Source organism: Colletotrichum siamense (assembly GCF_013390195.1).
Source record: "Colletotrichum siamense strain Cg363 chromosome Unknown KSG_Cg363_contig04, whole genome shotgun sequence".
Classification (NCBI taxonomy): domain Eukaryota; kingdom Fungi; phylum Ascomycota; class Sordariomycetes; order Glomerellales; family Glomerellaceae; genus Colletotrichum; species Colletotrichum siamense.
Genome location: NW_023501017.1, coordinates 4,976,446 through 5,003,679, shown reverse-complemented (window position 1 = coordinate 5,003,679; position 27,234 = coordinate 4,976,446). Strand labels below are relative to the sequence as shown.

At 44.6% G+C, this 27,234-nt stretch overlaps 8 protein-coding genes across 8 annotated transcripts; 6 read left to right on the top strand and 2 right to left on the bottom strand.

Moving 5' to 3' along the window:
* Positions 1-5,927: 5,927 nt before the first annotated feature.
* Positions 5,928-7,728, top strand: ght1-1 (High-affinity glucose transporter ght1; the record flags this gene model as incomplete). Its single annotated transcript, XM_036639095.1, has 3 exons — positions 5,928-6,085; positions 6,139-6,551; positions 6,605-7,728. The coding sequence occupies 3 exons, from the start codon at positions 5,928-5,930 to the stop codon at positions 7,726-7,728; spliced, it is 1,695 nt and encodes a 564-aa protein (XP_036496360.1).
* Positions 7,729-11,248: 3,520 nt separating this feature from the next.
* khs-1 (Kievitone hydratase) lies at positions 11,249-11,809 on the top strand (the record flags this gene model as incomplete). The annotated part of the gene is made up of 1 exon (XM_036639094.1): positions 11,249-11,809. One exon carries the CDS (start codon positions 11,249-11,251, stop codon positions 11,807-11,809), a length of 561 nt encoding a protein of 186 aa, XP_036496357.1.
* A 759-nt stretch (positions 11,810-12,568) lies between these two features.
* CGCS363_v007244 (putative FAD-dependent monooxygenase) lies at positions 12,569-13,887 on the top strand (the record flags this gene model as incomplete). The annotated part of the gene is made up of 2 exons (XM_036639093.1): positions 12,569-13,565; positions 13,625-13,887. The coding sequence occupies 2 exons, from the start codon at positions 12,569-12,571 to the stop codon at positions 13,885-13,887; spliced, it is 1,260 nt and encodes a 419-aa protein (XP_036496358.1).
* Positions 13,888-14,261: 374 nt separating this feature from the next.
* On the bottom strand, positions 14,262-16,042 carry easM-0 (Cytochrome P450 monooxygenase easM; the record flags this gene model as incomplete). The annotated part of the gene is made up of 5 exons (XM_036639092.1): positions 14,262-14,680; positions 14,745-15,332; positions 15,405-15,573; positions 15,638-15,757; positions 15,824-16,042. 5 exons carry the CDS (start codon positions 16,040-16,042, stop codon positions 14,262-14,264), a joined length of 1,515 nt encoding a protein of 504 aa, XP_036496363.1.
* Positions 16,043-16,429: 387 nt separating this feature from the next.
* linC (2,5-dichloro-2,5-cyclohexadiene-1,4-diol dehydrogenase) lies at positions 16,430-16,641 on the top strand (the record flags this gene model as incomplete). The annotated part of the gene is made up of 2 exons (XM_036639091.1): positions 16,430-16,467; positions 16,521-16,641. 2 exons carry the CDS (start codon positions 16,430-16,432, stop codon positions 16,639-16,641), a joined length of 159 nt encoding a protein of 52 aa, XP_036496364.1.
* A 2,012-nt stretch (positions 16,642-18,653) lies between these two features.
* On the top strand, positions 18,654-19,694 carry CGCS363_v007241 (Retinol dehydrogenase 12; the record flags this gene model as incomplete). The annotated part of the gene is made up of 1 exon (XM_036639090.1): positions 18,654-19,694. One exon carries the CDS (start codon positions 18,654-18,656, stop codon positions 19,692-19,694), a length of 1,041 nt encoding a protein of 346 aa, XP_036496361.1.
* A 626-nt stretch (positions 19,695-20,320) lies between these two features.
* Positions 20,321-22,844, bottom strand: apdF-14 (Aspyridones efflux protein apdF; the record flags this gene model as incomplete). Its single annotated transcript, XM_036639089.1, has 4 exons — positions 20,321-20,872; positions 20,934-21,516; positions 21,598-21,631; positions 22,709-22,844. The coding sequence occupies 4 exons, from the start codon at positions 22,842-22,844 to the stop codon at positions 20,321-20,323; spliced, it is 1,305 nt and encodes a 434-aa protein (XP_036496362.1).
* Positions 22,845-25,918: 3,074 nt separating this feature from the next.
* On the top strand, positions 25,919-26,504 carry CGCS363_v007239 (uncharacterized protein; the record flags this gene model as incomplete). Its single annotated transcript, XM_036639088.1, has 2 exons — positions 25,919-26,089; positions 26,148-26,504. 2 exons carry the CDS (start codon positions 25,919-25,921, stop codon positions 26,502-26,504), a joined length of 528 nt encoding a protein of 175 aa, XP_036495333.1.
* Between the last annotated feature and the right edge of the window lie 730 nt (positions 26,505-27,234).

The window sequence follows — 27,234 nt, the reverse complement described above, 5'->3', positions numbered from 1 at the left end:
AAAATCTATATATATTTAGAGGGGTAATTAAATAGAGATATTTATCTTTTTAAAGAGATCTATAATATATAGTAAAGCCTTCCCTCTAAGTATTAGATTTATTTATTCAGCTTTATAAGTTAATATAGCTATAAATAATTATAGTACTGATTTCTAAATAATTAGTACTTTTCTATATATAACTATATAACTAGTTATTAATTTACTTATTCTTTTATAATTAAACTAGCTAGTATTATAAAATACTAATAATTTAAAGTTATTAATAAAATATCTTAAACTACTAAAATAGAGTACTAATTATTATAAGCTATAGAGATATCTCTATATTAATCTTAGTAGTTTATTATACTTTTTAGAGGTATATTATTAATCTCTAGTAGCTCTACCTATAAGCGTTATAATATCTAGTTATATACTATTTATAATCTATTATAACTTACTTAGATTACTTTAATATTTATATATTTTAATAAGTGTTTTATATTATTCTATAATCTCTAGTAGCTAAATATTACTAAAGTAGTAGAACATTTAGTTATATTTAATAATACCTTTCTCTATTAGTATATTATTAATATATTTAGCTTATAAGATCTAAAGTTATTTTATTTTATAGTAGTAAATAATCTTAAACTTAAGGAATTATTATACCTCACCTAAATCCTTAATTTAGAAGAAGTTATATAAGTTATCTTTAAAGTTATTAACTTAGTTAATATTAGGTATAGTAATAAATATATTATTAATATAAAGTAATATTATAATACTATCCTTATTAATAAGAATATAAGGTTTTTTTAGTAGTAAATTAAACTTTAATTATTTAAGGATAATAATAATTTATTTATACTAAAGAAGAGGAGATTCTCTTAGTTTATAGAGAGCTTTTTTTAATCTATAGAACTAGCTAGATTTATTATTAAACCTATAAAGTTAAGTAATAAAAATATCTTAATCTCTTATAAAAGTATTTAGGAAAACTATAACTATATTAACTTAATAAAGTTTTAGATCTTTAAGTACTATAATTAGTAAAAAAACTTATAGAGTAATAAGATTAGTAATAGTAATATAAATTATTTTATTATCCTTATTTTAAAAGTTACTATAAATAACCTATCTTACTCTAACTTTATTAAATCTTCTATCTATAATAACTTTCTTATTATATACCTATTTACTTAAGAGATATTTAAAACTATCTAAAAGCTCTTTAAGCTATTAGTAATCTATTCCTTATAAGCTATTAACTTAAATCTTTATAGTATTAAAGATAATTAATTTTAGAGGTCTCTCTTTTATTACCTCTTACTTCCTAAAGGTTATAAGTAAATAAATCTCTAAACTAAAAGCTTATAATAAGTTAAATACTAAGAAAGTAAAAATAACTAGTTTTTAATCTATTTTATTATTAATTAAGTTAATCTCTATAGCTCCTATCTTATTAAATTCTCTATTAAACTTCTTTATATTATATAGTACCTAAGTTCTAAATATCTAAGTTATTTAACTTAAAGAAGAAGTAGCTACTCTTAGTAATTTTATAAGAGTAGAGCCTCTATTATTACCCCTTAGTCTTCCCTTTAGTTTTTTTTATATTAGTTAAAATATTTAAAGGGAAATAATAGGGAATCTTAGCTATAGTAATATAATAAGGGAACTCTATTATTAGTAAGAGATAGTAAGAGAACTTTAATTTAGAGGAGTAGTAAGAGAATATTAGTATAGAAGAGAATCTTCTTTTAATATTAATTATACTTATATATTTATAGTATTAATATCTTATATTAGTATATATAGTTCTAAATCTAAGGTTAGTAAACTACCCTCTTTTCTATTAACTTCTTCTTATTCTTAAAGAAGCTTATCTTTTTATTCTTATTTATTATTACTTTCTAATTCTTAAGTATTTTCTAAGTATAAATTATCTACCTCCCCTTATAGTTATTCTTATTTAGTAGAATAAATATAATAATATAACTTTATATTTAAGTTATAAAGCTAAAACTTAGCTTTATAGGTTATAATTAGTAATTTATTATTATACTTATAGGTTTCTAGCTTAACCTCTTCTCTTAGCTATAAGTTATTAAATTTAACTAAGAAAAGCTCTTTTTTATCTTCTTTAAATATTATATCCCTCACTTACTAAATACTATTAGTCTTTTTAATAAAAATATAAAAGATATTACTATAGAGGTTATTATATCCTATAAATCTTCTAAGTTTAGCTTTAAACTTTATTTTCTATCTTTTTATATATAGATAGCTATTTAAGTAAATATAGATATAAGTTTAGTAGCTTTAGTAGTAGAGATAATATATATATAGTTTTTTTATAGTAAGAGATATATTAAAAGTATTTATTAATTTTTTATAAAGATTAATATTACTTTTACTATTAGATAATAAATTACTAATTTTAATAGAAGTCTTTATTAACTAAAGCTAAAAAGATTTAGAAAAGCTAGCTTCTATATATATTATTTATACTTTCTACTATATAGCTCTATTAAAACCTTCTACTCCTCTATTCTACTAATAATAGTTTAAAGTTACTATTTCTAAATAGAAGCCTTATTCTTAAGTAAAAAGCTCTATTACTTTAAGAAGAGCTATATTATTATCTATAATAACCTTAGAGAAGTAAATAATACTATTTATTATTATAATCTTTTTTAGAAACTAGCTTTATAACTAAATAGTTATATCTTTTTTTAATTTAAATACTTAAAACTATCTATAAGTTAAGAAAGCTTCTATAATATAGAGGCTATAAGTAATACCTCTAAAGCTTTATAATATTAGTTTTAAGAAATTAATCTAAAGTCTCTAAAAAACTTAAGTTAGTTATTCTTATTATCTATTATTAATATATTATATTAACTTTACTATAAAGTAGATATAATACTTATATCCTATAAAAAGTACTCTAAAGAGGTTTATATTAATATCTTTTATAGTAATAATAATTACTTCTCTAAATAGATACCTTAAATAAGTATAAAAAGTTTAGTAATTTAGCTTAAGAGAGCTAAATTTATCACCTTAATTAGAAAAATAGATCTAAAGCTAAAGGACTTATATATCTTATTTAAAGTTAGTAATAGCTTTAGATATATTTTTATAAACTAAAGTATTATCTAAACTATTAAAATAGATATTTATTTTCTAAAGAAGACTAATATTAATAATTTATACTATATTATAAGGTTTATAGAGGGTACTATATAGTTAAAAAGTAGTCTTTTTACTATTTAGCTTAATAATAATCACTTTAGCTATACTAATAGTTTAGCTAATTTAGTCCTTTCTACTTATATAGTTTATAATTAATCTTTAAAGGAGATCTTAAAGTTCTTTAAAAATAGAGAGATTATTAAGAATATACCTATTAGTACTAATATTTAATATAAAAGAGTTTATTCTCTTAATAGAAGCTATAAATATAATATATTAATATAGTTATACTTCTTAGCTATTATTTTCTTCTTTATTAGCTTCTTTAATAGTATTATATATAAAGAAATTATTAATCTCTATTTCTATAGTTTAGCTAGTAGAACTATAAATAGAGTATTTAAATATCTTTATTAGTTACTTCTTAACTCTCTATATATAGTTAACTTTATATAGATCTCTAGTAAGAGATTAAAAGTTAAAATATAAACTAAATACTCTAAAGTTATCTATTAAGAATAATAAAAAGGTTCTCTTCTAAGTTTAAACTAATAAAGTATCTATAAAAGCTTTAAATAGTTAGTTAATATCCTATTTAATACTAAAGTTTCTAAAAACACTATCTTAAGTTTAGCTTTTTAAAATAAATACTAAAGTAGATATTTATATTATTAATTATTAAGTTATTAGTAGTTTATTTAAGTATTTAAACTTATTATATACTAAGGTATAATATCTAAAGTATTTAAAAGAATACTTACTATACTTCTTAAAGTATTAAGTTATCTTTCTATAATAAGAGTTATATATCTTATACTTATAGAGGTTCTTAAGATATTTAGTATTATAAGAAGTATAAAGGTCTTATAGTTTACTAAGTTTAGTTATTTAAAGTTACTTTTTAGAAAAAAACCTCTTCTTATTTAAAGAGGTATTAATACTTTAAAAAACTTACTTATATTATTCCTTTTTACTAAAACCTCTAAATTCTTATAAGAGGTTATTATAAGTTTAAAGTTTTATAATAAAATTATTCTCTATAATATCTACTTTTACTTAATTAAAATATCTAAAACCCTAAATAAATCTATAAATAAGAGCTATAGTTAATAAGCTTATACTAAAGCTATTTAGTTTATTAAAAGTTAAATAAAGATCTTATATAAAATCCTTAATATTACTATAGTTAACTTTAGTTATTTTATTCTAGTTATTATAAACTTTACTTATAGCTAACTTATTAAACTTCTAAATATATTTTTTAGTTTTAATAAAAATATAAAAAGCTAAAGCTATAATAAAAAGACTATTATTAATTATTTCTTCTAAGAGATTATATTAGATCTTTTCTATAAATAACTATTTAATAAGTATAAAACCTATAAATATTAAATTACTTAAAGAACTTAGATTTTTAACTATTATTACTTTATTTTCTTTAAAAACTATATCTCTATTATATCTATTTAGTATTCTTTTAGCTATTAAGTAAAAAAGTAATTTTATTACTTTAAAAACATTTTTAAGATTAATCTCTTATAGTTTAAAACTTATAGTTTTAATTAGTTTAAGAATAATATTATATATTAGACTTCTTAGATCTAATCCTTTATTAGCTACTTTCTATATAGCTACTCTAACTATAAAGTTTATAGTAAAAAAAAAGAGAAAGTTAATCTAAAATAATCTCCTTTTAATAAAACTAAAAGAAAATAAAATTAAATTATTAAATAAAAATATATTATTTTATTTAATTAATTTAATAGTTTAAAAAAGATTTAAGTAATAGTTAAGAGTAATTATTAGATAGTTATTAAGTAGTTATTACTATATAACTATAATAATTATTAAATAATTATTAACTTTAATAGCTTAAAAGCTAAAGAGATTTTATAAGTAGAGGATATATATTATAATAGCTATAATCTCTACTTAGAAGTATTACTTCTAATAGCTTAATAATTTATTAATTACTTTTTAGTAATTACTAAACTATAAAGTTAGAGTCTTAATAGCTACTTAGGAATAACCTTACTATTTAATAGATAGATTTAGGTATTTAGAGGGCTTATAACCTACGTAAAGTAGCTTAATTAATCTAGCTATAAATACTAAGCGTAACTAGCTATAAAGTAGTATAGCTGATCCCTTACGTAAAGGCGGGATTTAGGCTGGGTTTCAGGCCTCGGGCCTGGGCCCGGCCGACTACCGTCTCGCACCATGCCCTCCTTCAAACTCCACATTTTCAAAATCCCATCACCACGAGAGCCGCATTGGTAATACCTCCGCCCCATGCCTCTGGTTCCAGTCCCCCAATCATCCAATCTCCATGTCCTGCTGGAGCAAAGCAGCCCGTCCAGGAGCTTCCAACAGATGGGGACCGGACCGATTTCATCGCCTGGAGACCCCAGAGCCCGGACGGCTGCACCTCGGTGCCATCCTGTCCATCCCAAGTCATCGGGCACTCACTCACACCTCTCGACGCGGCCCTCGGCCCTCCTCTTGACGTCACGCCTCCTCGCTAGCGACACGCCCCCTACCGACTGCTCGTGTTGTTTCCGGCCCAGCTTTGCGAGCACCGTTCAATGCTCGTGTGTCGATCGACGAAACACACATATAATACACCCCGCCATGTCCCCCAAGAATACTTCTCTATGTCTCGGACGAACCATCCAAAAGGCACATAGAAGCCTCCTCAACCTACACCTACCTCTACATCAACACAGCCATCGCCGTCGCCCAACATGGGTTTCTCGACGATAGAATTCGACAAGTACAATCCCGCCTCCGAGAAGGCGAGCGATGCCCGCCAGGACCTCGCGCATCTCGACTACTCCCCGCTCAAGCGCATTTCCGGGCGATCATGGGCAATGGGCATTCTGATCTCCATGGGAGGCATGGTGTAAGTTCTATCTAGACGGCACCTGGGCGCTTACGGACACTAACAAAACGCAGCTTCGGATATGACACTGGTCAGATCTCGGGATTTCTCGAGATGCCAGACTTCCTCGACCGCTTCGGCGAGCGCGATTCCCCGGACGCCACCCCCAAATTCAGCAATGTCCGCTCCGGCCTCATCGTCGGTCTCCTCTCCATCGGTACCCTCATCGGCGCCCTCGTCGCCGCTCCCATCGCCGACAAGTTCGGTCGCAGGCTCTCCATCTCCTTCTGGTGTGTCATCACGTCCATCGGTTTCGTGATCCAGATCGCCGCCGAGCGCAATTGGGAACAGATTATGGGCGGCCGTCTCGTCGCGGGATTCGGAGTTGGCGCGTTGAGTCTCATCGTACCAATGTTCCAGGCCGAGACTGCTCCGCCCTGGATTCGCGGCGCTCTTGTCTGCGCATACCAACTCTTCATCACTCTTGGTACGAATTGTTTTTTCCCGGTCTAATTGATAGCCCGACTAATTGGTTTAAAGGTATTTTCCTCGCTGCGTGCTTCAACTACGGCACCGTAACGCACCAAGAGCACAGCTCCGCTTCCTGGCGCATCGTCATCGGCCTCGGCTGGCTGTGGACCATCATCCTCGGTGTTGGTATCCTCGCCTTCCCGGAGACTCCCCGCTTCAACTACCGCATCGGCAAAGTCGAAGAGGCCAAGCGCACGCTATGCCGTGTCTACGGTGCTCCGGAGAACCACTATGCTATCCACGTCCAACTTGAGGAGATCGAGAGCAAGCTGCGCGCCGAGTCACAGATCAAGGGAAGTGCCGTCAGCGAGTTCACCGGAATGTTCAAGGCGCCTCGCATGGCCTACCGCATTGCTCTGGGAATGTTACTCCAAATGTTCCAGCAGCTGACTGGCGCCAACTACTTCTTTTACTATGGAACTACGATCTTTGCGTCCGTTAATATCGACTCCTTCATCACGCAGATCATTCTCAACGCCATCAACTTCGGTACGACCTTCATTGGCCTCTACATCGTCGAGCACTACGGCCGCCGCAAGTCCCTCATCACGGGCGCTATCTGGATGTTCATCTGCTTCATGATCTTCGCCTCGGTTGGCCACTTCAGCCTCGACCAGGTCAACCCGCAGAATACCCAGGGTGCCGGCATCGCCCTCATCGTGTTCGCCGCTCTCTTCATCCTGGGCTTTGCTACCACCTGGGGACCCATGATCTGGACAATCCAGGCCGAGCTGTTCCCCTCCCGCTACCGTGCCAAGGCGATGGCTCTGTCCACCGCCTCCAACTGGACCTGGAACTTCTTCATCGGTTTCTTCTCTCCCTTCATCACCAAGGCGATCGACTTCCGCTACGGCTACGTCTTTGCCGGATGCAACCTCGTCGCCGCTGGCCTGGTCTACTTCTTCGTTATTGAAGGCCAGGGCCGCACCCTCGAGGAGATCGACACCATGTACCTCGAGCGCGTCACTCCTTGGAAGAGCACCCAGTGGGTGCCTCCCTCCGCAGAGGAGATGGCCAAGATCCGCAAGCAGGCTGGCACGGAGCTTGACCCCAACGCTAGTGACTCTGCTGCCGGCGAGAAGAGCGTCAGGCCGAAGGACCAAGATGGCGCTGCGCATCAAGAGAGGGTTTAGACGTAATTTAGACGATGATTCATTTCTTGAATGCCTACGAAGGCTAATAGATCTGAAATAATGTTGTCGATATAATGAAGTTGTCTGGCATGGCATGGAGTTTAGGGTGGTCTGTGGGATTATATCTGGCGCATGGAGGCATTTTATATATACCAATTTTAACATGTATCTTCGATGAAAGCTTTGTTCGAAAAAGATACTTTTATCATACTGGCTCTTGCTCTTTATCGCCTGTGATGACGATCTGATAGGACTATTGTTGCTCTTGGCAAGGTTTACACGAGAGCTGCGTGGTGCCGTCGGAGTCTCGGGCTTTCACCCGGGTCGGTAGCCAACAGAGCCCGAAAATGGCAAACAAAGCTCGATATAGGGATGGTAGTATGAGTGGAGCAGCGCGTTGATGTAATGTTGGGGCTTCGCTGCAGCGACGGAGTCCTCCCGAAGACGGAAAGCCTAAGAATGTAGCTTAATCAATGCTATCTCTCTTCGGCATAAGGTAGACGATAGATCATCTAAGCGAATCATTTCCTTCGCAAGTGTCTATCATAGCTTTTTTCCACATGTAGTAGATCGATCCGTTGCGTTACAACCTAGCATTGTGGTGAGTTAAGTTAGCGAGCTAGGCATGTGTGGTTGTCTGAGTGGCTTTAAAAGGGGTCCTACCGCCTGTTGAGATCCCCCTGACAGGTAGTGGAAACACCACAAGGGCAAGGGAACTCGCACCAGAAGGTAATTGACCAAGCCGTTTCATCAAGTCTAGCAACCGTCGATAGCTAACTACGGAAAACAGTATATGTACGGATGTTCCAAGGTCTCAGGGTTTGGGAACAAAATTTCCAGCTCCATTTGGTGGGGAATCATACTTGATTCGGGTTGGATTTTCAGGTTCGTTCAACAGCGCTGGTAGTATGAGAGATCGCGGACCCCGTTCATCGAGAGATCTACATCGTTATACACGACTATGCGGACACCAAAGCACGCAATTGGAGGCCTGTTATAGGTGAACCGGGCCCAGAAGGTTCATAGCATCCCGACTCCGTCCAAGCAAGGACATTTTGATGCCTTATATGACACCGACCGTAAGTAGACAGTCGGCGTCGGTCTTGTCTAGCTCAGCCACTGATTGGAAGCTCCCGAATGCCGATACTTCGGGGCGAGTAGCAGGCCGATGGACGTCACTACGTTGCCGGTAATCAAAAGATATTCATGGCGAGTTCATCTCCACTTTTTGTTTCTTTGCTTCGATGACTAGCTCATCATGCAGTTCTGTTTTCAGGGATCGGAGCCCACTGAGATTCTTACCTGCGGTTCCGAACCTCGGGATTTTGATTCCCTTCCTGGAGAATCGCACTGGGCTATGGCGAAATTGTCATTGCCGCAATCGTGGCGTGACTGTTGAATAGGGGCATGCATTTTGAGCTGCAACTGAATTTCAACGATGATGTGAGGTCAACAGGAGGTTGAGAGGTCGGAAAGGGAAAACGCATATAAGGGAGCAGATGGACTCGTGGTAATAGGATTATAGGAATAGGATCATTCGACCCGCCGCCTCGTCTTTTCAGCACTGATACAATTGTCGTTCACGCTTTTTCAGGTGCCATTGGATCAAACACACTCTCGTTACGGAAATTCAATCTCAGGTCAACATGAAGATCGCAGCTATTGTGCCTTTTGTGTCCCTGGCAAATGGATACATCTTCCAGCCAGAAGATCAAGCCGACTTCAGAAACGTAAGATACTGCGACCCGTAGCTTGGTATTTTCAATTGACGTCTGACAAACCAAAGCCCAACATCCCGGCTCTCTTGAACTACACCGAGAGCCAGTATGATATCACCACCGGATCTTCCTATTGGGCCAGCTCCTTCATCACTGGAGATGATGGGCGACAGTACATGACTCTGTCCCATCTTCTTACCACCATACCCTCTGTCTGCCGCTCGTCGATACTAGATCTTCAGACCCATGATTATTGGGTTGACCTTACCTACTGCAACAACACCGATGGTAGCGGCTTCGACAACGGCCTCCCCCTGAATGCTGATTATGGGACCTTTGGCTTTGGTTCTACTTCAGACGACAGCGTTTCGACTATGTACACCTACGCCCACCCTGAGAAGTCTTTCTCGATTGATCTGGAATGGAACTTGACCTCTCGTGTTATGCTTGAGTTTGTAGTTACGACGCAGCCCCCCCGCAAAAAGACTACGGCAAAATTCACCCTATACGCAGGCATAATTCTGGAAACACTATATAGGTACCTTAACCTATACCCTCTACTAATTAAGGAAAATAGTATAGAAACCCTATACTTTCCTGCTAGTAAGCAAACCCTCTGAACGTTACTGCATAAAGTCGAACGCACGCCCTAGCTGAATAGACCGGCGGAACAGCAACAGCGCCAGCCGCGCGGCGCGGGGCTAATCATATTAGGGCTAAAGAGGTCACTAAGGCTCTCATAGCTTAGTAACGCCACTATAAGAGAGATAACTCCTCAACTAAAGAGGTTATAACGCTACTACATAAGAGATAACTCCTTAACTAAAGAGGTCGTTAGAAGAGGTTCTTACAGCTAGAAGCATAAAAACTCTAGCATAAGGCTTTATACCTATCCCTCTTCCTCTTCCTAACCTATAATAAATCCTTCACTATATCTACACCACAAGAGATATATAAGAACACTAATCCCCTATAAAGTATACCTTTCTATAAGAGAATAGCTAAAGGTATTACTATATAAAATAATATCTATATAATAAATAAAGCCTTTAAATTTAGTAAGTACTTTTTTACTAATTAGTAGTATATTATTAAAGTAGCTATAGCTAGAGCTCTTATAAATACCTCTAGAGGAGACCCTCTCTATACTATAATTAAAGTAATAAATAATAGCCTTAGACGCCTCTATATAGAGGCTATATATATTTCTAGCTACCTTAAGGAGTAGCCCTTCTTTACGTAAGTCCTCTATAATACTAAAGTAGAGGTAGCTTAAGCTTAGACCTAATAAGGCTTAAATATTAGTGAGTACACCTTATGCTAACTATTATATAAAGAGAGTATTACTAATAATAGTATAGCTACTGCAAAAGTATTAGCTAGCCTAATTAAATAAGAAGATAATAATAGTAACAACTTACTTCTAAAGAAGCCACTTTAGTAAGCAGAGCTTAGTAATATAGCTATAATAAAAGGAGTATATCCTAACTTATATAGTAAATAGTAAAGTAGTAATAAGGATAGTGTTTAATAGTAGTATAAGTGATGCATAAGAGAGAGGATAAGTTAATAGTTCAGTAGTCTACAGTAATTAAGTAATTAAGTAATCACAAACCACATTATTGCTAAAATGAAGTTAAAGATAGTGAAGTTATTAACGTGCATATATAAGTGCAGCTGAGGTTAGTAGAGTTACGATCACATAACCGAAGGCTGTGTGTATTGTCAGGAGGCGCGGAGTTATGAGGTCTGTCGCTCTAAGCAGGTAAAAATCACAGTGAACGGCCAGAGGCCCTCGTGTTATGCTTAATGGAGGGGGTGGCATCATCCCCTTTGGCAACGTGCCGATCAACGCCACAGAATGGGGCATCCCCAACGGAAGAACCGCGGGCACGATCACGCTGAATAACAAGACCATCTCCGTCGACACCAGCAACTCGTTCACCTGGTACGACAGACAGCTCTCACACGGAGCCCCCAAGAACTGGACCTGGTTTGAACTTCACTTCCCGGGATCGGACATCAAAGCAAGCATCTGGGCATGGGACCTTGTTGATGACGAGAGCACTCGCTTCGCAACCATCAGGGTGGGCAATGGGTACCACGTCCTTGCTTACGAGCTTTCACCTGACTACTCCAACACCTGGGTATCCCCAAACTCCAAGCTTACATACCCGCTCAGCTGGAAGCTCACCTTTGAGAACGGCGACCACTTAGTTGTTAACTCTGTGCGTCCGGACCAGGAAATGTATGGCGAGAAGGCATTGATTGACTCGGCTTACGAAGGGTTTGTTGAGGCTGCCGGTTCTTTCTACGGATACACCGAAGCGTTTGGTGTCGTTGAGCTAGTCACGGCCTTCTAGATTCTTCTTCATCATGTACTGGAAAGCGGTGATTGAAGACTCTGCATGGAAATGTTCGGGTGCTTGCGCAAGGATGTTTTTGTTTGCAGGCCCGATCATGCGTTGATCTTCAAATAAATCTGCTTTCTCTCAATCTCGCAATGAACATCAGTCAGCCAATTACTCTCCCACAAATTCCTAAGATAAGGTCTTTCCCGTTTATTTGAGACAGACCGCAATGATAAATAGTTGCAGAGCTTTTCAGAACCATTGTTCCTTCCCGGTTGGGATATCATTGTTGTGTCCACTGTTGTGTCAGCGGTTGGGAATGCAGTTGACGCTTCCCTGGGAACATCAGAGGACCCAAAAAGCCAACGGCGAAGAAGCCATTGAAACTTGAACACAACTCCGGGGGGATCAAGAGACCTTAATGATTTCAACCCATGAAAAATGTCAGTGCGTCCAGAAGTGGAAACGTATCATTCGGGAACACAAGTGGTTCTGATCTGCATCACCAATGTGGGGTCGCGGGACAGTGGCCACCAGTGAGGTCGTGCTTCATGTATGAAGCTGGAATCCGACCGGGAATAATACGCCGTACCCCTGTAAGGTTGTAACTGACGGAACAGACAGAATGAAAGCGATTGCGAATGGCAGCGGTTCAACATAAATGTATCAATATCATTCACATATAAATATTTGAGCAAAAGCGCCCAAGATCATGAAGAATCCCTCATCGAATATCCTTTCATCTTCTTTAGTTACCAAACATACAACACGATGTCGAACTCCAACCCCCATGTCCTCATTGTCGGCGCCGGACTCAGCGGCCTGACACTTGCTCAGATACTGCGCAAGAACAACATCTCTTTCTCGATCTTTGAGCGTGACAGCAGATCTGACGCCAGAGCGCAAGGTTGGGCCATTGCACTTCATGGTCCCATGCTGGCCGAAGTCTCTGCCTCGATGCCTGCGGATCTCGGACCCATAGAGCAAACCAACCACCTGAGCCCTCTGGACCACATCCCAGCCCAATTTGTCTTCTACGATGTCAGCAAGCCCGACTGGAGAGTTGGCGTCACAGACGATGAGACCGGCAAAATTGTCCGCGCGAACCGCCAGCGCCTGCGGGACTGGCTCCTCCAGCACCTGCACGTACAGTTCAACAAGCGCTTGGTGCGCGTAGAGGAACAAGACGACAAAGTTGTGGCGCACTTTGAGGATGGCAGCTCCGAGACTGGCGACATCCTCGTCGGGGCAGAGGGAAGCCGGAGCTTGGTGCGCAGACACATTTTGGGCGGACAAGAGATCATGAAGCCGCTGCCTGTCGGGTCCTTGGTTGGTGAGATCGAGTTGACTGGCGATGAGCTCAAGCACCAGATCGAGCTGGGCCACTCGGCTTACATTGTCTTGGATTCGACGCCGCAGAATGAGGGACCGAGCCAGGTCAGCCTGTTCGCCGCCTTGAACAAAATCAGCCCGGACAAGAAGACCGGGTATTTCTACTTCATTCTCCACTGGATCGACGAGGAAGCAGCGAAGAGCACCGGGGACAAGCCGTTCTGGACTGTTACGGCGTCGCGGGAGGAGCTCATGGCTTTTGCGAAGAGGTGCACCAAGCAGTATCCCGACAATTTGCGCGTACTTGTCGACAAGGTACCGGTCGAGAGATACAGACAGCCCGGCATTGTGCTGCAGAGCGTGGAGTTGACTGCTGATCAGCTCCCCGCCGGGAGAATCACTCTAGCTGGAGACGCCGCGCATTCGATGACACCATGTGAGTTTGACCTCTTCAGTGATATATAAAGATTTCGCAGCTAACAGCACATTTCACAGTCCGAGGAGAGGCTGGCGTATGCGCAATCACGGATGGCTTGAGACTGGGTTGCGCCATTACCAGCATCCGGGACGCTGGAGGAAAGAGTGAGGATGTGGTCAAATTCACCGCGGAGTATCGCGACGATATGATCACGAGGGGTGCTAAAGCCATTCGCGTGTCTAACCCAGTGCTAGAAGACCATGCAAAGGACGCCAAGTATGAGTTCTATACGTGTGGTAAGAAGGTGTTGCCTCTCGCTAAGGAAAGTGTTACGATCTAAAGACGAATGCTGTTAATGGCATCTGGGATTATCTGTGTCCTTTATTGGGTTGAGTTGGAAAAAGAAGGATGGCAGCCTCTCGCCCAGTACTTGGCGGCTCAAAATCGACCTCAAGTTGAGGTAGCAGTCCACTATTCAAAGGACGTCCATAGCGTTACCATAGTTTACATGTGCTCCTTACTGTCTCAAAATACTACCAAAGCTCGTTTCTATCCATCTGCCAAAGTCGGGGCCTTCGTAACCTCTCGCACTTGGAATAAAAATAAAAAAAAGAGAAATGCAACAAGCCGCGGATACCCTCGCTCCCACAATTATTAGCTGTTCGGCCAGAACGCGACCTTTCAGACTGGCCAGCGCAAAGATCCTGCAAGCATTTATAGCTGAACTTCCGGCGCTCTCTTTTTGTACAAAATGACTGTCTGCGGGTCAGGCACGAATCGGTGCTCGTGAGCACTCCTTGGTGGCTCGTTTTCGTAGGACCAGTCGTATTTCATAATCAGATGACAGAGAATGATCTTGATCTCGTTACTAGCGAAGAACCGCCCAGGGCAAGCATGCTTCCCGTGCCCAAAGCTAAGGAAGTGAGGGCTCGTGGTCACGAATTGCCACTTGTTTTCTTGGCCTGGCTGTTGCCGCATGCGTAGGAACCTGTGGCCATCAAATTGATCCGGGTTCTCGCCTAGAAACTCTGAATCGCGCATGTGAGAGACAGGGACACCAAGATGAACACCTTTAGCCAGGTATGTGCCATCCGATAGGGTCATTGGCGTCTCGACGCGGCGGTTCATCATATCTGGTTGTCCGAGATGTGAGCGACCGTGTCATGTTTGGAAGAGTAAGAACAACATGGCACTTACGATGTCCCAGGATATTCAAGCGCTGGCTTTCCTTCATGCAACTGTCCATAAGCTTCATCCTGTACAAGCTGGTTTTCTTCCAGCCACCATCTTCTTGCAAGACTTGAGTGATCTCCTCTCTAAGAAGGCCGAAGTACTTGGGGTTATTAATGAGATCATATAGCAGTGCCGTTAGGGCGGAGGACGTGGTGTGGATAGCAGCAAAAGTCAGGAAAAGCTGGCCCTTCACAATGTCGAAATTGCGATCTCCACGGACGTCGTCTAGCCAAGAGAGCGAATCTTGGGGTTTCGTGGATGTTGAATGGGCCGCTCTCCTCCTCTCCAGTTCGGGGAAAATAATAGCCCGAGCTTTTTTGGTGATACCCTTGATGTACCAGAGTTCCGGAAGGAGATAATGAACGAACGGCCGCAAGATCGCCGGCCAAGCTCTGAGGCTATTTCCTGAATGCAATGCTACGCCCGTGAATGAGATGGAGATGTCTATCCATTCGGGGTTATGGCAGAGCTCATCGCCGAGGAATGCCAGGGCTGATAGCCTGGCCGCAGTTTGGGCTGCGGTCATGTAAAATTGAACATGCTGCCACTCTCCTACCATTGATGTTTGTTAGGAAAAGATTGTTCATCTCGGCCGCAACATTAATAGCCTTGGGGTACTCTTACCGTTTCCGGTCAGTAAACAACTGTCCAAGACTGCTGCCGCCTCGTCAGAGAGTCGTTGTGTCAAGCCTCCGAGTGCTTGGGTAAGGTGTTTTCTAATCGTTTCTTGGATGATTTCTTCCTTGGTGCTGAGGTGTAAAGCGTCGAGTCCAGGATAGTTTGTTAGTTGTTGCTAGAAGAACAAAGCCGAGTCAGTGCAAGATGGAAGAAAAAGTAGGCTGGTTGTTTCAACTGACACGCTCCAAGAACCCGGCAAAGGTCAAGCGGGGATCGTTGCGTATTTCATCTGCCAGATCCAGAGGAATCATGATCAAAGGACCTGAGTCTGTTATGACTTGAAAAGGCCGTCCTGATGTCTGCAACCTGATTAGATCGACGGGTCACAGCACTCTCAGACCCATGAGAGGCGTTTAAACACATACTGCTCTGAAACCTTCCTTAATAAGCCTGAGGGGGGCATCTTGCCATCTCTTCAATGCCGCGTTGTTGGACCATTCACCCGGCCCTTTGCCGACAAGCTTGAATCCGTGAAACGGTTTGCCATCGCGGATGTACCAGCTGAAAAGAGAAATCAATCCAATGATAGTGGTTGGAAGAAACCCGTTAGGCACAACTGCGATAAGCTGTCGAAGGGTTTCCATGGCGTAGGAGTCTTTTTGCATTCCTGATGAGTGCGACACCAGGAAAATCTCAATGACTGACTGCCTATGTGCATTACTTATAGCATCGAATCTTTGGCACACAGCTTACTCTTCTTTGCGGAGCAGAGGGGTCTCATTCCAGGCACAACAACCCAGCTTGCGGAGCGGACCTTCGGCCCACTAAATACAACATTGGACCGGGTTCTTTGATCGGTCCATTCCGTGGGTATGCTGCTGATGAGCAATGGCATTGTTGAGTGGCGGGATGTTGACCGTCGGACTTGCGGCATGCATGCCGCCCCGACTGTCTTCTTATATCATCTCGAATCCGTCCGCACATAAGGGTGTCTACCACCTTAACCCCTACGCCAATCTTAACCAGTAATCATGAAGATCAAAGGCCGTACTTTCATTGTCACGGGGGGGTAAGTCAGCCATTGCTCCTATCTGCGTTCTCATTGCTAAGCTGTATTCCCAGGGCCTCCGGCCTTGGTCGCGGTTGCGTGGATATGATCATCCTTCAAGGGGGCAACGCTGCGGTCATCGACATCAACAGCAATCTCGGCACGCAGCGACTACGGAACTTGGACCTTCGATAAAGTTTCTGCATTGCGATATCACCAGTACGCAGAGTGTCGCAGATGCTATCAAGGCCACTCTAGACTGGACACAAGAGGCCGGCAAACCCATCGGCGGTATCATCACTGCTGCTGGAACTGGCTCTCCGTGCATGGTATGGATTTCCACCTCACGCTACTACTTACAAGGCGCGAAGTTCTCTCCCTAGTGAGGAGGCTGATGTGACTTTAGCTACTGGATTCAGAGCGCGTCCCTTGCTCTTACGCGCACATGGAGACCGTCCTTAACGTCAATTTGCGTGGCACCCTTGATCCCATCCGCCAACTCCTGCCTCACCTAGCCGCCGTGTCCCGAGAAGGACCGGACGGAGAGCGGGGCGTTGTGATCATGGTGGCCAGCTCCGCAGCTTTCGAAGGACAATCTGGTCTGGTCGTCTATTCGGGCAGTAAAAGGGCAGTTGTATCAATGACGCTGCCTATGGCAAGAGATCTTGGCCAAAACGGCATTCGTGTAGTTACGATTGCGCCAGGCTTGTTCGAGACAGGGATGACGTCGCCCATGCGACCACACGAGCCCGAGATGCTGACCGGAGCCATGGAGTTTCCTCGGCGACCAGGAATGCCGGAAGAATTCGCTAGGCTTGTGAAAGAGGTGATGGGGAATACCATGTTGAACGGTGAAGTGATCCGACTTGATGGCGGAGCTAGGTTGCCGAAGGTTTTCTAGCTCACCAGGGATGAGACAAAGGCGGCGAATTTTAATATTCAAATAACTCGAGAATTGCAGAGTCCAGAGTCAGGCAAATTGCGTAAACATAGTCGATGGCACCAGGAATCAGGGTTTGTGTTAGGTCAGATAAGAAAACAAATCAGAGAGGTGTCTCGAAGAGATGAAAGTCCGCACATTTTGTGTACCGTAGTAAGTGATAGGTGTAGAACGGAGGACGCATATCTGCCGTCCGCTTGCGGGAAACACCTTCGCCTCCGCTGCCGTCTGTCTGTAATGTTACCGGAATACCTGATGTGTGGCACATCCGCATCAGATTGGCTTTGCATGTGTACTCCTAGCTGCTCAAGGTTGGATGGCGCAGGGATTCCACCCCTGGACTAAAGTCGTCGTGTGGAGTGAGTCCGAGTGACACCGGCTGCTGTGCGGAGCGGGGAGCCGGAAGTGGGTCCCGCATTTACTAGCCGCAAGGGCCGAATGAGGAAAACCCGACCCGACAACACGGCCACTGAGACTTGAACAACAGTCATGTGTGTTATGACCAAAACAAACCTGGCGGACCAAGTTGCGACATTTGGAACCAGTTCCAGAGGCTCCATCTGGTAATCTTTCGTCAAAGGACCATCCCGCTTGACAGCTACGTAGACTTACCGAACAGTAGCAAAATACTTGCAGTAGCTCTTCAGGCGAGCCATACAATGCTGCTCGCCGTTCTTGATACATCATTAACATTGGCGTCTTACCCTACGGTCAACGTGAAACGATTTGGACGGCTTGCAGGACCAAGACCTCGCGGCCTAATCAGGCATGGGCGAGGGAGTCCACATGACCAGCTCGAATGATTGCTTGTGCCGTCGGTCACGGTTTCCTTCCCACCCCCAACGACTCATTTCAAATATGAAATAGCCTTTCTTGGACTGAAAGTCCGCCAGATGAAAGTCCGCCCAGATCCCGGTTACAACCTGGAGTGTTGGCGCAAACCCTGCGTGAGCAAAAGCCTCCTTGGCCGCTAGTACTCCAAGTCATCGGCGCCAGCACTTCATCAAGCGGACTTCATGCACGGACGGAAGATTATGGCGGAATTCACTGAAAAGTGAGAGCAGCGACTGTACACCGTGTGGTGGGAATCGTGGGATAATTCGCACGTCGGCTCGATGGCTTAAATTTCGTGACATCTCCCGAGCTGCAAGTCGAATGCCATTCATATTATCCACCTTTAGTCCCACTGCCTCTTTACGTACTATAAGTCCGGAACAGCAACCCAACGACTTCCGCGCAGCGAAGCTTTGCAGAAAGCTTTAACGCCATGTCTCACTACGCCGCAGCCCATCAGAACCCCCAGGGTCCAGGCGACGCACGCCCCACGGCTCTCCAAATCATCGAAGACGAAAATCTCATCGGAAAGCTGGTAGGTAAGACAATTTTCATTACCGGAGCAAACCAAGGCATCGGATTGGACACTGCTCGCGCCCTCTACGCGACCGGCGCCGATGTTTTCCTAGGCGTTCGGAGCAACGAGAAGGGCGACAAGGCCATCGCCGACATTAGGAAAACCCCGAATCTTCCTGGGAGAGGATCACTCCAGGCTGTCGTGCTGTCACTGGACTCACTTGACTCCGTGCGGGAGGGTGTCGAGAGTTTCCTGGGCAAGAGCGAGGGCAAACTCAACATCCTCATCAATAACGCCGGTGTCATACAGCACGAAAAGACGAAGACTGTTGACGGGCTTGAGTCCCACTTTGGGACGAATCACATTGGGCATTTCCTTCTCTTCCAACTGCTGCGGCCCGCGCTGCTGGCGTCTGTCACTCCGGAGTTCCACTCACGCGTCGTGGCCGTCTCCTCGATGGCTCACCGCGCGAGCGAAATCCGGTTCCACGCTTTCAACTTTGAGGAAGAAGGCTCCTTCGAGCAGTCAGTGGCTTATGGACACTCCAAAACAGCCAACATTTACTTTTCAAACGAGATTGAGAGGCGATACAGCTCTCAAGGTCTGCACTCGCTGTCTTTGCATCCCGGATCTATTATGACGAACATGTCTGTGGCGCAGCCCGTCGACGTGGAAGCTGCGAAAGCGGCGATGGGCGAAGAGCTGTTCAACAAGATGATGAGCATCCTCAAGAGCCCGGCCCAAGGGGCTTCCACCACTGTCTACGCCGCCGTCAGCAAGGAGTGGGAGGGAAGAGGTGGCAAATATCTGAGCAACTGTGTCGAGGCTCACCCCACATCTGCCGGATACAACATGATGTCGACCGACACGGGGTATGCGCCCTGGGCTTACGACGAGGCAAAAGCTGCATTGCTTTGGAAGGAGTCATGCAAGCTGGTCGGTATAGAGGAAGAATAACGCGAGGGTTGACATGTCCAATCACTACGCTTGGGTCCATCTCTAAGCGCCTGACGTGGCGAGGTTAACACAGGGCGGTAACGGTAGACATGGAAAGATTACTGATAACGAGATCAGATGGATGTTGTAGAAGTAAGATATATTCAAGTAAACAAAGCCTATCTTGTGAGACAACAACACAATGAAGATACTGAACTTCACTCTGCCCATGATCACTGTCCACCACATGAGTGACCCCTTATGAGCAGCTTCACAACCGCTACCCATCACATACGACCATACCCATTGGAAAACTCGGGATCCCGTCCGCTCTCCAATCGATAAACCAGCGAGGGCTGGAGTAGTAGTCGGGTCGGTGACGACCGGCGAATGCCCGGTGTTGTATGTTTTTTGCCTCTGTCGAGGGTGGGTGACGATGTCTACCTAGCTTTTGGCGCCCCAAAAACACTCGTGTCCAGCAATAGTTTTGCTGCCTTTTAAGCAAACGTGGTCGAAATGAATACTTCTGCGTTCTTCTCAACTGAGATACTGGCGGCAAGGGCCATTGCAACAGAACGGGTACAGCACAGGCTGCACATGAAGAACACGCTGGCAACGGCGTATAGCATCGCTGCATCAACGTCCCATCATACCTTCATCCACATATTTTGTCCCTTCTTCCTCCTCTTAACTTCCCTAGCGGTCATCATGAATGCCATCCCCAACGATAGACTTGTTCCTGCAAAAGCCTGAGCACCAACGTAAGAACCGCCGACAGCGGAAACGAGAGCTCCTCCGATCGGGGGCCCGACCAAACCCGCAAAACTCACAATCGTGAACACCATCCCGATGCGAGTACCCTGCTTTTGCGGATCAGATGTAAGAGAGGCCAAAGCGGATGGGAACAGCGACTGGATCCCACCGGTGGCCATACCAGAAAAGGATGCCCAAACATATACGCCCGCTGGAGAGGAGACCGCGATCCAGGAAAACAGAAGCAAAGCACCTGCTCCAGCAGTAGGCACGAAGACGGTAAGGTTCCCGAACCTATCAGCAAGATGTGTGAGCAGGAGTCGACCCACCATTCCAACGCCATTCATCATCACGACGAGGTTTAGTGAGTTGGTATACGACATGCCCTGGATGTCTCGAGCGTAGGCGGCGACAAAGAAGAAGGCGAAGTAGGCTCCCATCAGGCACTGTATCAATCATCAGCATCAAAAACCCTAATGGCATTTTTCCATGTAGTGGGTAACTTACCAGGACAGAGCCACACGCATAAGATGTGTACTCGAGCTCGCGGAACGCCGACCATTCGACAAACTGTCCCGTCTTACGGGGAAGAACCCTCGGTCGTAAGATAGCGACCGCAATCGCCAATCCACCACCTTGAACGAATCCGATTGTCCTCATTGTCCACCCGAAGCCCACTCTCGGTAATAGTTGGCGTACCAGCACCGGGTACAATATGCCCCCAACTCCGCTGCCACAAGCGGTGATGCCAATCGCCAGTGAACCACGCTTGTTGAAATACGTTGACACGATGGCAACGGCCGGGCAGAAAAGACACCCGCTGCCGATACCAACGCAGATACCTTGCGCCAGGAATATCTGCCAATACTTCGTGCATGCTGACGTTGCTAATGTTCTGGTTACCGTCAAGATAGCCCCGGAAATGGCTAGTGGGCGGAAGAATCCTGCGTCGGTCAGACGGCCAGTGAAGGTCCCGATGGAGAAGAGCAGGAAGACGTTGATGGACCCGATCCAGGAAATGTCGGATGGTGGGCGGGCAAGAACTGTGACGTAGTAGCTCTGAAAGACGCCGAAGGAATTGATCACACCCCTAGTCAACATTGTCAGGCATGTCTTGCTGAGGAGACTCCGAAAGTTTCCTCTGGCGGAGGAGCTAGGGGAGCCAACGTACCACGTGTTCATCACGACCAGAAACGTCCCCAAGACTGCCAGAGTTGGTTATTAGTTCATGTGCGACGAATCAATGCCATCCCCACTCACCACAAAGCCATGCCCGAAGACCTCCATCAGGAGGAGGTCCCGGGTCAGCAAGGGATTAGGGAGCTCGAGGGAGCTACGTTGGGCACGCATTTCGCAATGGGGTTGGCCCCGCGATCATGTGTATTTATTGAATCCTCATTTCGGAAATTTTCTCGGTCGTCATTCCCATTGTCTAACCTCGCGTCGGTAACGTATTTCGTCGTGTCATGGCCCGACCTCCTGTCCGTGGCGTCTTGAGAAGCATCTCGTTGCAGGTAATGCTCTGTCTTTTCCATGGCGTCTGCCTGGTCCGGGAAGCCAGTTGTGGGCGCTATTGAATATCGATCTCGGATGTAAGCAAGTTGAACTCTCGAATTATCTGTCGAGTGAGTTAATTCTACGAGGTAGGTTAGTTGAAGAGAGAGACTGAGGCTTCAAAAAGGCATTGAAATCAAAATGATTCAACTCGCTGGGTCTCTTACTTCTCTTTGTCCACCGGATCCTGTCAGTCGTGGTGGTATATCTCTATAAGGTACTACCAGAAGATCGAACATCTAAATATTAATCGCTAAGAAAGCTCCAATCCAGTAATGACACACAAATATTCAGCGGGGCAGCTAACTACGACCGATAACAAAATTGTATGGAAAGTGGTCATCAAAAGGAGTGTAAGGCGTACTTGACGAGATGATCACTAATCAAAGATCTCCACAGTAACTCACAACTCCCAACCTGGAAACCTGTACATGGATTCCGCGGATGCCAGGTCTTGTCTTGGCATTACCTCCGGATATCCAGTCACTGATACTGTCATGTTGAAGGGCTTGAAGGGGCGAGTGGAGCGCGCGCTCAGCAAGGTCTATTCGCCCGGGGCTTAACGTAAAGAGAAAGACAGCGCGGAGAATCTGGCAGCGCGAGGCGTGAAGATACATTTTCATGAAACCCCGGGTCTTTGTTTTAAATATATGATTGTATCATTTCGACTATTTCAAACTACGTTTGACGCGCATCTTCGACACTGCGATCGGAATTCAGCCCATTACCAACAAGGTAGTTCGGCGCATCATCCATAACATGAACAAAGTCGTTCGGGCCCATTGTCGCATCCGCCGAAGACCCCAGAAAGTAAGACATAATGTCGGCCGACATGAAAGATTCATCGTTTCCACCGTAATCCATGTTGAAGGGTGTGTTTATCATTTCTTCATCCCCGAATTGAACCGACGACGTGCCGTTCCACGATTGACTCATGCCACTCCAGTCGACTACTGGCTCTGAACTAAAGTTCGAGGGAATGTCTACGGATGTTTGCGGTTCCTGTGGAGTCTGGAAGGACCCTCTCTTGTTCAGATGCTGAGTAAATCTTCGTATGGTTGCTGTTGAGATACGGTCTAAAGTGTCGCGACTTCTCTTCGCCTCTGGCCAATATTCTCCGATGGCGCTCAAGATATCCGATGAGACTTTAAGCGCGCGGACCACCGAGTCAAAATCCCGTTCCTTGACAATCTCCCCAGGCTTCCAGACGCAGTAAAACACGACCATGACACACAAGAAAAGAGAATGAATGCCGAGCCATCCATATTGGAGAGAGTTCGCGACATAAAGTGAATGATAGAGCTCTGTGCATGTTAGAGCACTCTGGAAGCATTCGCGTAGCGAAGCCTTGTCCGGGTTCTGTATTCTTGGACTTGGTCGAAGTATCAGCATCGTAAGTTCGTGATACTTGATTTCACACAGGGTACTGATGCAATGCCCTGGGCTTCCTTCAGGATGTTTCGGTATGTCATGCTTCCACTGACGCAGGCGACTTAAGATGTCGCCTCTCCAATTCTCTGCATCGACAACCATGGGTTGCGTATACGGCGGATATTGGCGATCGACACAGTAAAGAACGCACTTGATCTCGGAGTTGAACCTCGCGAGCCTGAAAAGATGTATGGCACTGGTAACGTTGGTGGGTGGTTCGGACTCTTGGCGTGGCTTGAGCTGATCCGACTTCAGTTGTTCGTCGCCTACGTCCAAGGGCAGCTACGGACATGGTCAGCTAAGGTACATTGCCGTTAAAATATTGAAAGAAGGAGGGTACTTGCTCTGAGCTCGCATTGCTCATCCACTACACCCATTGGTCTCCCCATCAGCGTGCTTAAGAGTCTGTCAATTGTGTAGGTACACCAGAAGACCCGAGTCCGCAACTCTCTCTCGAATGTAGAAAACGTACTTTCCGGTACATTGCGATGTAGCCCTAGTTCTATTGCCAATGCTAGTCCATGGTGGTGGAGCGACCAAAGACTCAGTCCTGATGACGGGCTATTGAATGCATACATCTCGAGGAGCAATATGCATTGAACAGAGGCAATAGAAGATGTCTTGAGGATCTCATCGACAAGTTTCATGGCAGAGGAGTAGTACCCTTCTGCAGACAGTGCCACCTTGGTTCGCCGGGAGAGGTGTGCTGCGCCTATGGCGAGAACCATGAAGACCTGGAATCTGTCTACTAAGGAAATCTCGGCGGCGCCATATGCCCGACTCACAGTTTCCCAATGAGTGGACTCGTGGAGGAACGGAAACTGTAGATGGACGTGTTCGAAATATGCCTGCGAGAGCCATCTTGCCTGCCTCTCATCGGCAGGCAGACTTTTCTGATGAGGCGCGAGAAGATCTGAAGGGACAAAAATGCTGCTGTGAGCAAATTTAGGGGCGGAGGTTCGATCAGGCACAGATAGGATCCGTTTCCCCAGGCCAGCCAGAACGAACTTGGTGAAAAACAAGCCGCTGGATGGGCCGAGGTATCGAAGATCTGCTCCGTTGGTGACAGATATGAGTCCGATTTGCTCCGAGATAGTGTCCAGAGATTCTGTATTTTGGTTATTGTGCATTTGGCCTGGCAGCTCAAGAGTTTCGCTTTCGTTCGACACGCCTGCTGATTTGTTCAATTGCCCTGGTCCAGCACTTAGGTCGAAACTAGGTAAACGCTCTTGAATAACGGACTCTAGCCATCGAACCCGGGCTTCTAGATCGTTCACATAACTGAAGCGGGTCAGCTCGCGAGCTCGGTATGGCAAGGCACCTTCATTTGGGCGACGCCTTACCTCCGAGGGATCTCCCGTGATGAACCTCCCCCGACGCATTCGGTACCCGCGCGCTGGCAAGCGCCGCAAGCCGGCAAAAGAGCATCACACTAATTATTCGCGGTCAACACATCGTTCAAAGCAGTTGGCAAGGGGGGAACCGGCGGGTAGCCGAAACGGAAGGGAAGGCTTACACGGATTTTCCGTTTTTGGCACCGCACGCAGGCTGCACCAATCCTTGACCTGACCTTGTGCGGTATCGGGGATTGTAGAGAAGGCGGCGAATTCATCGGCCTCTTCGTTGCTTCGATTGGCATGGTGGTCTGGTCGTTTGACTGTGACGATCTGTGGAATGCGAGCAATGAAGACGGATTTTGCTCCGACAAAACACGGAGTTTTCCTTCTGTTCGGCTGGATGTTGCTTATGTGATTCGTCTGCTAACTAGCACGGCGCGGGTATTCCGTCTCCGAGGCGGCCCATTCCATGCCCAGGCACTCGGATCCTCCGCAGCGGGGGAGGTAGGCGGGCTGGCCCGCATCGAATCCTATTGCTTAGCGCTCTGAGCCGTGCACTCGCAAAAACATAGTGAACTAACTGACTACGATGTATGCGATTATGTACATACCGGATGATGGTCAGACGTGAAGAAGGATTGGTAACAGAAGAAGACGTCCGTTTTGGAGACACTATGCGCATATGCGGCATCCCTGGTCCATCTGAACTGTCATTTCTGAAAAATCAAATTCTTTCTAGGAAAGCACCGGAAAGTTATGGCTTCACATAAGCCGAGTCTCGTGCTTTCGAGGTTGAATGATAGAAGGAAAGGCTTCCATTCCGAGTCAGCTTTTCACAGTCCCACAATAGTCACATGTCGGAGCCGAGTATTTGTCCCCTAGTTCTCAGCAGATGATTCACGAATGATGCATGAAGCGGTCGGACCTCTGTAGGGTGTAATACGGCTTAGGTGACACCGTGGCAGGCATTGCTAGGCTCGACCAGGATGCCCCCAATGGCTTCAACATTGTCTTGCTTGCTCCTTATCCGGTCTTGTTTGGCCACTCATGCATGCCTTTACAACTGCGTATAGCTGTTAAAAAGGCCATGGCTGCGACCTGTTGCTAGAAATCCCCCCCCCCCCCCCCCCCTCCATCAAATCATCACCTCGAAAGAAGACGGTTCTCAGGATGCCCCTATGCGAGGTCAGCTTTGCTGCGCCTCTCACAGCTGCCCAGAAAGCTGAACTGGCAAAGGCCATCGCTGATATCCACGCTGGAGCCTTTCAAACGCCCCGATGGTTTGTCAATGTGGTGTTTACGGACGCATCTCAGCACACTTGGTTTGTGGGTGGACGACCTGTAAGTAGAAAAGCAGTGCATGGTACCTAGGATATTGACAACTGACGTCGTTCTTAAGCGACTCCCGAATCGAATCACGGCATGTGTAAGAAATGGTGCCCACCGCACCAGGGAAGCCTGGGAGCAACTATGCCAGGATATCAATACCGCGTGGCGTCAAATCGTGCATCGAATTTACAACGTCAAAGTGCCCCCTCCGACTGAACTGGAGTTGGCTGCTATCTTCATCACGGGCGAGCTGTTGGCGGGCTTGAAGGTCGGGCTGCCAGTGCCCGGAGCGGGAGAGGAGCAACTGTGGGCACAGCAACATTTCGAAGTCTTTAAGCAAAGGTCAGCACTTGGTGACGAAGTTTTCGTTGATGTTCTGGGCGAAATGGAAGGAAGTCCTTGGCTGGAGAATAGTCCGCGGAGCTGAATGGGGCCTGCTGTAGGCGTCCAATCCAACTACCAAATGTTCAGAGTTCAAACCAAGAATCGGCTCCGTAGCGGATGCGTAATTCAGCATGGCCTCCCAATTCAAAGGTACTTTATGAGTGCTTCCCAAATTTATCATCAGACGTACGAAGTGGCAGATGTTGTAATCTAGCTTGTCGCTTTCCTACGTGAACAGACTTCCTCATCGAGCATCCATGGCAAAACACTAATCTCACTTTCAAGGGACACCGTCCTCCACACAGGCAGATATTCTTGGGTCTGGGATGGGACGTTAGAGCTTGGCTAAGTGTCTGTGATACGATCCTGCACGCAACTAGTCGACTAATGCGCGAAGAGCTTTGCATGTATGATGAAGGCCTTTACCATTGATGATCTGTTGAACTTCTTCTGCCAAATTTAGTCCTTCCATTGCGTTCTCTTCACATTCCGCCAAACACTCCCTGTTCTCCCAGTCCTCAATATGTCAAATATTGCTGCAGTCCATATGCGTCGATTAGTAAGAGACTCGCGGAAGGGAACCTGTTTGGTACCGGCAATCGCCGCCGTGTCGTACGACGAGATTCTATTTTGCTAGATCTGATTGTTCAGCCGAAAGACTCGATTATCTGTACTTCCGAACACATCAGTTACGAATCAAAGTAGCTTTCATGGGCATCCTCAGGTAAACGAACATGCGGACTAAGCGGCGTCCGGATGTATAGCGGGCCCAA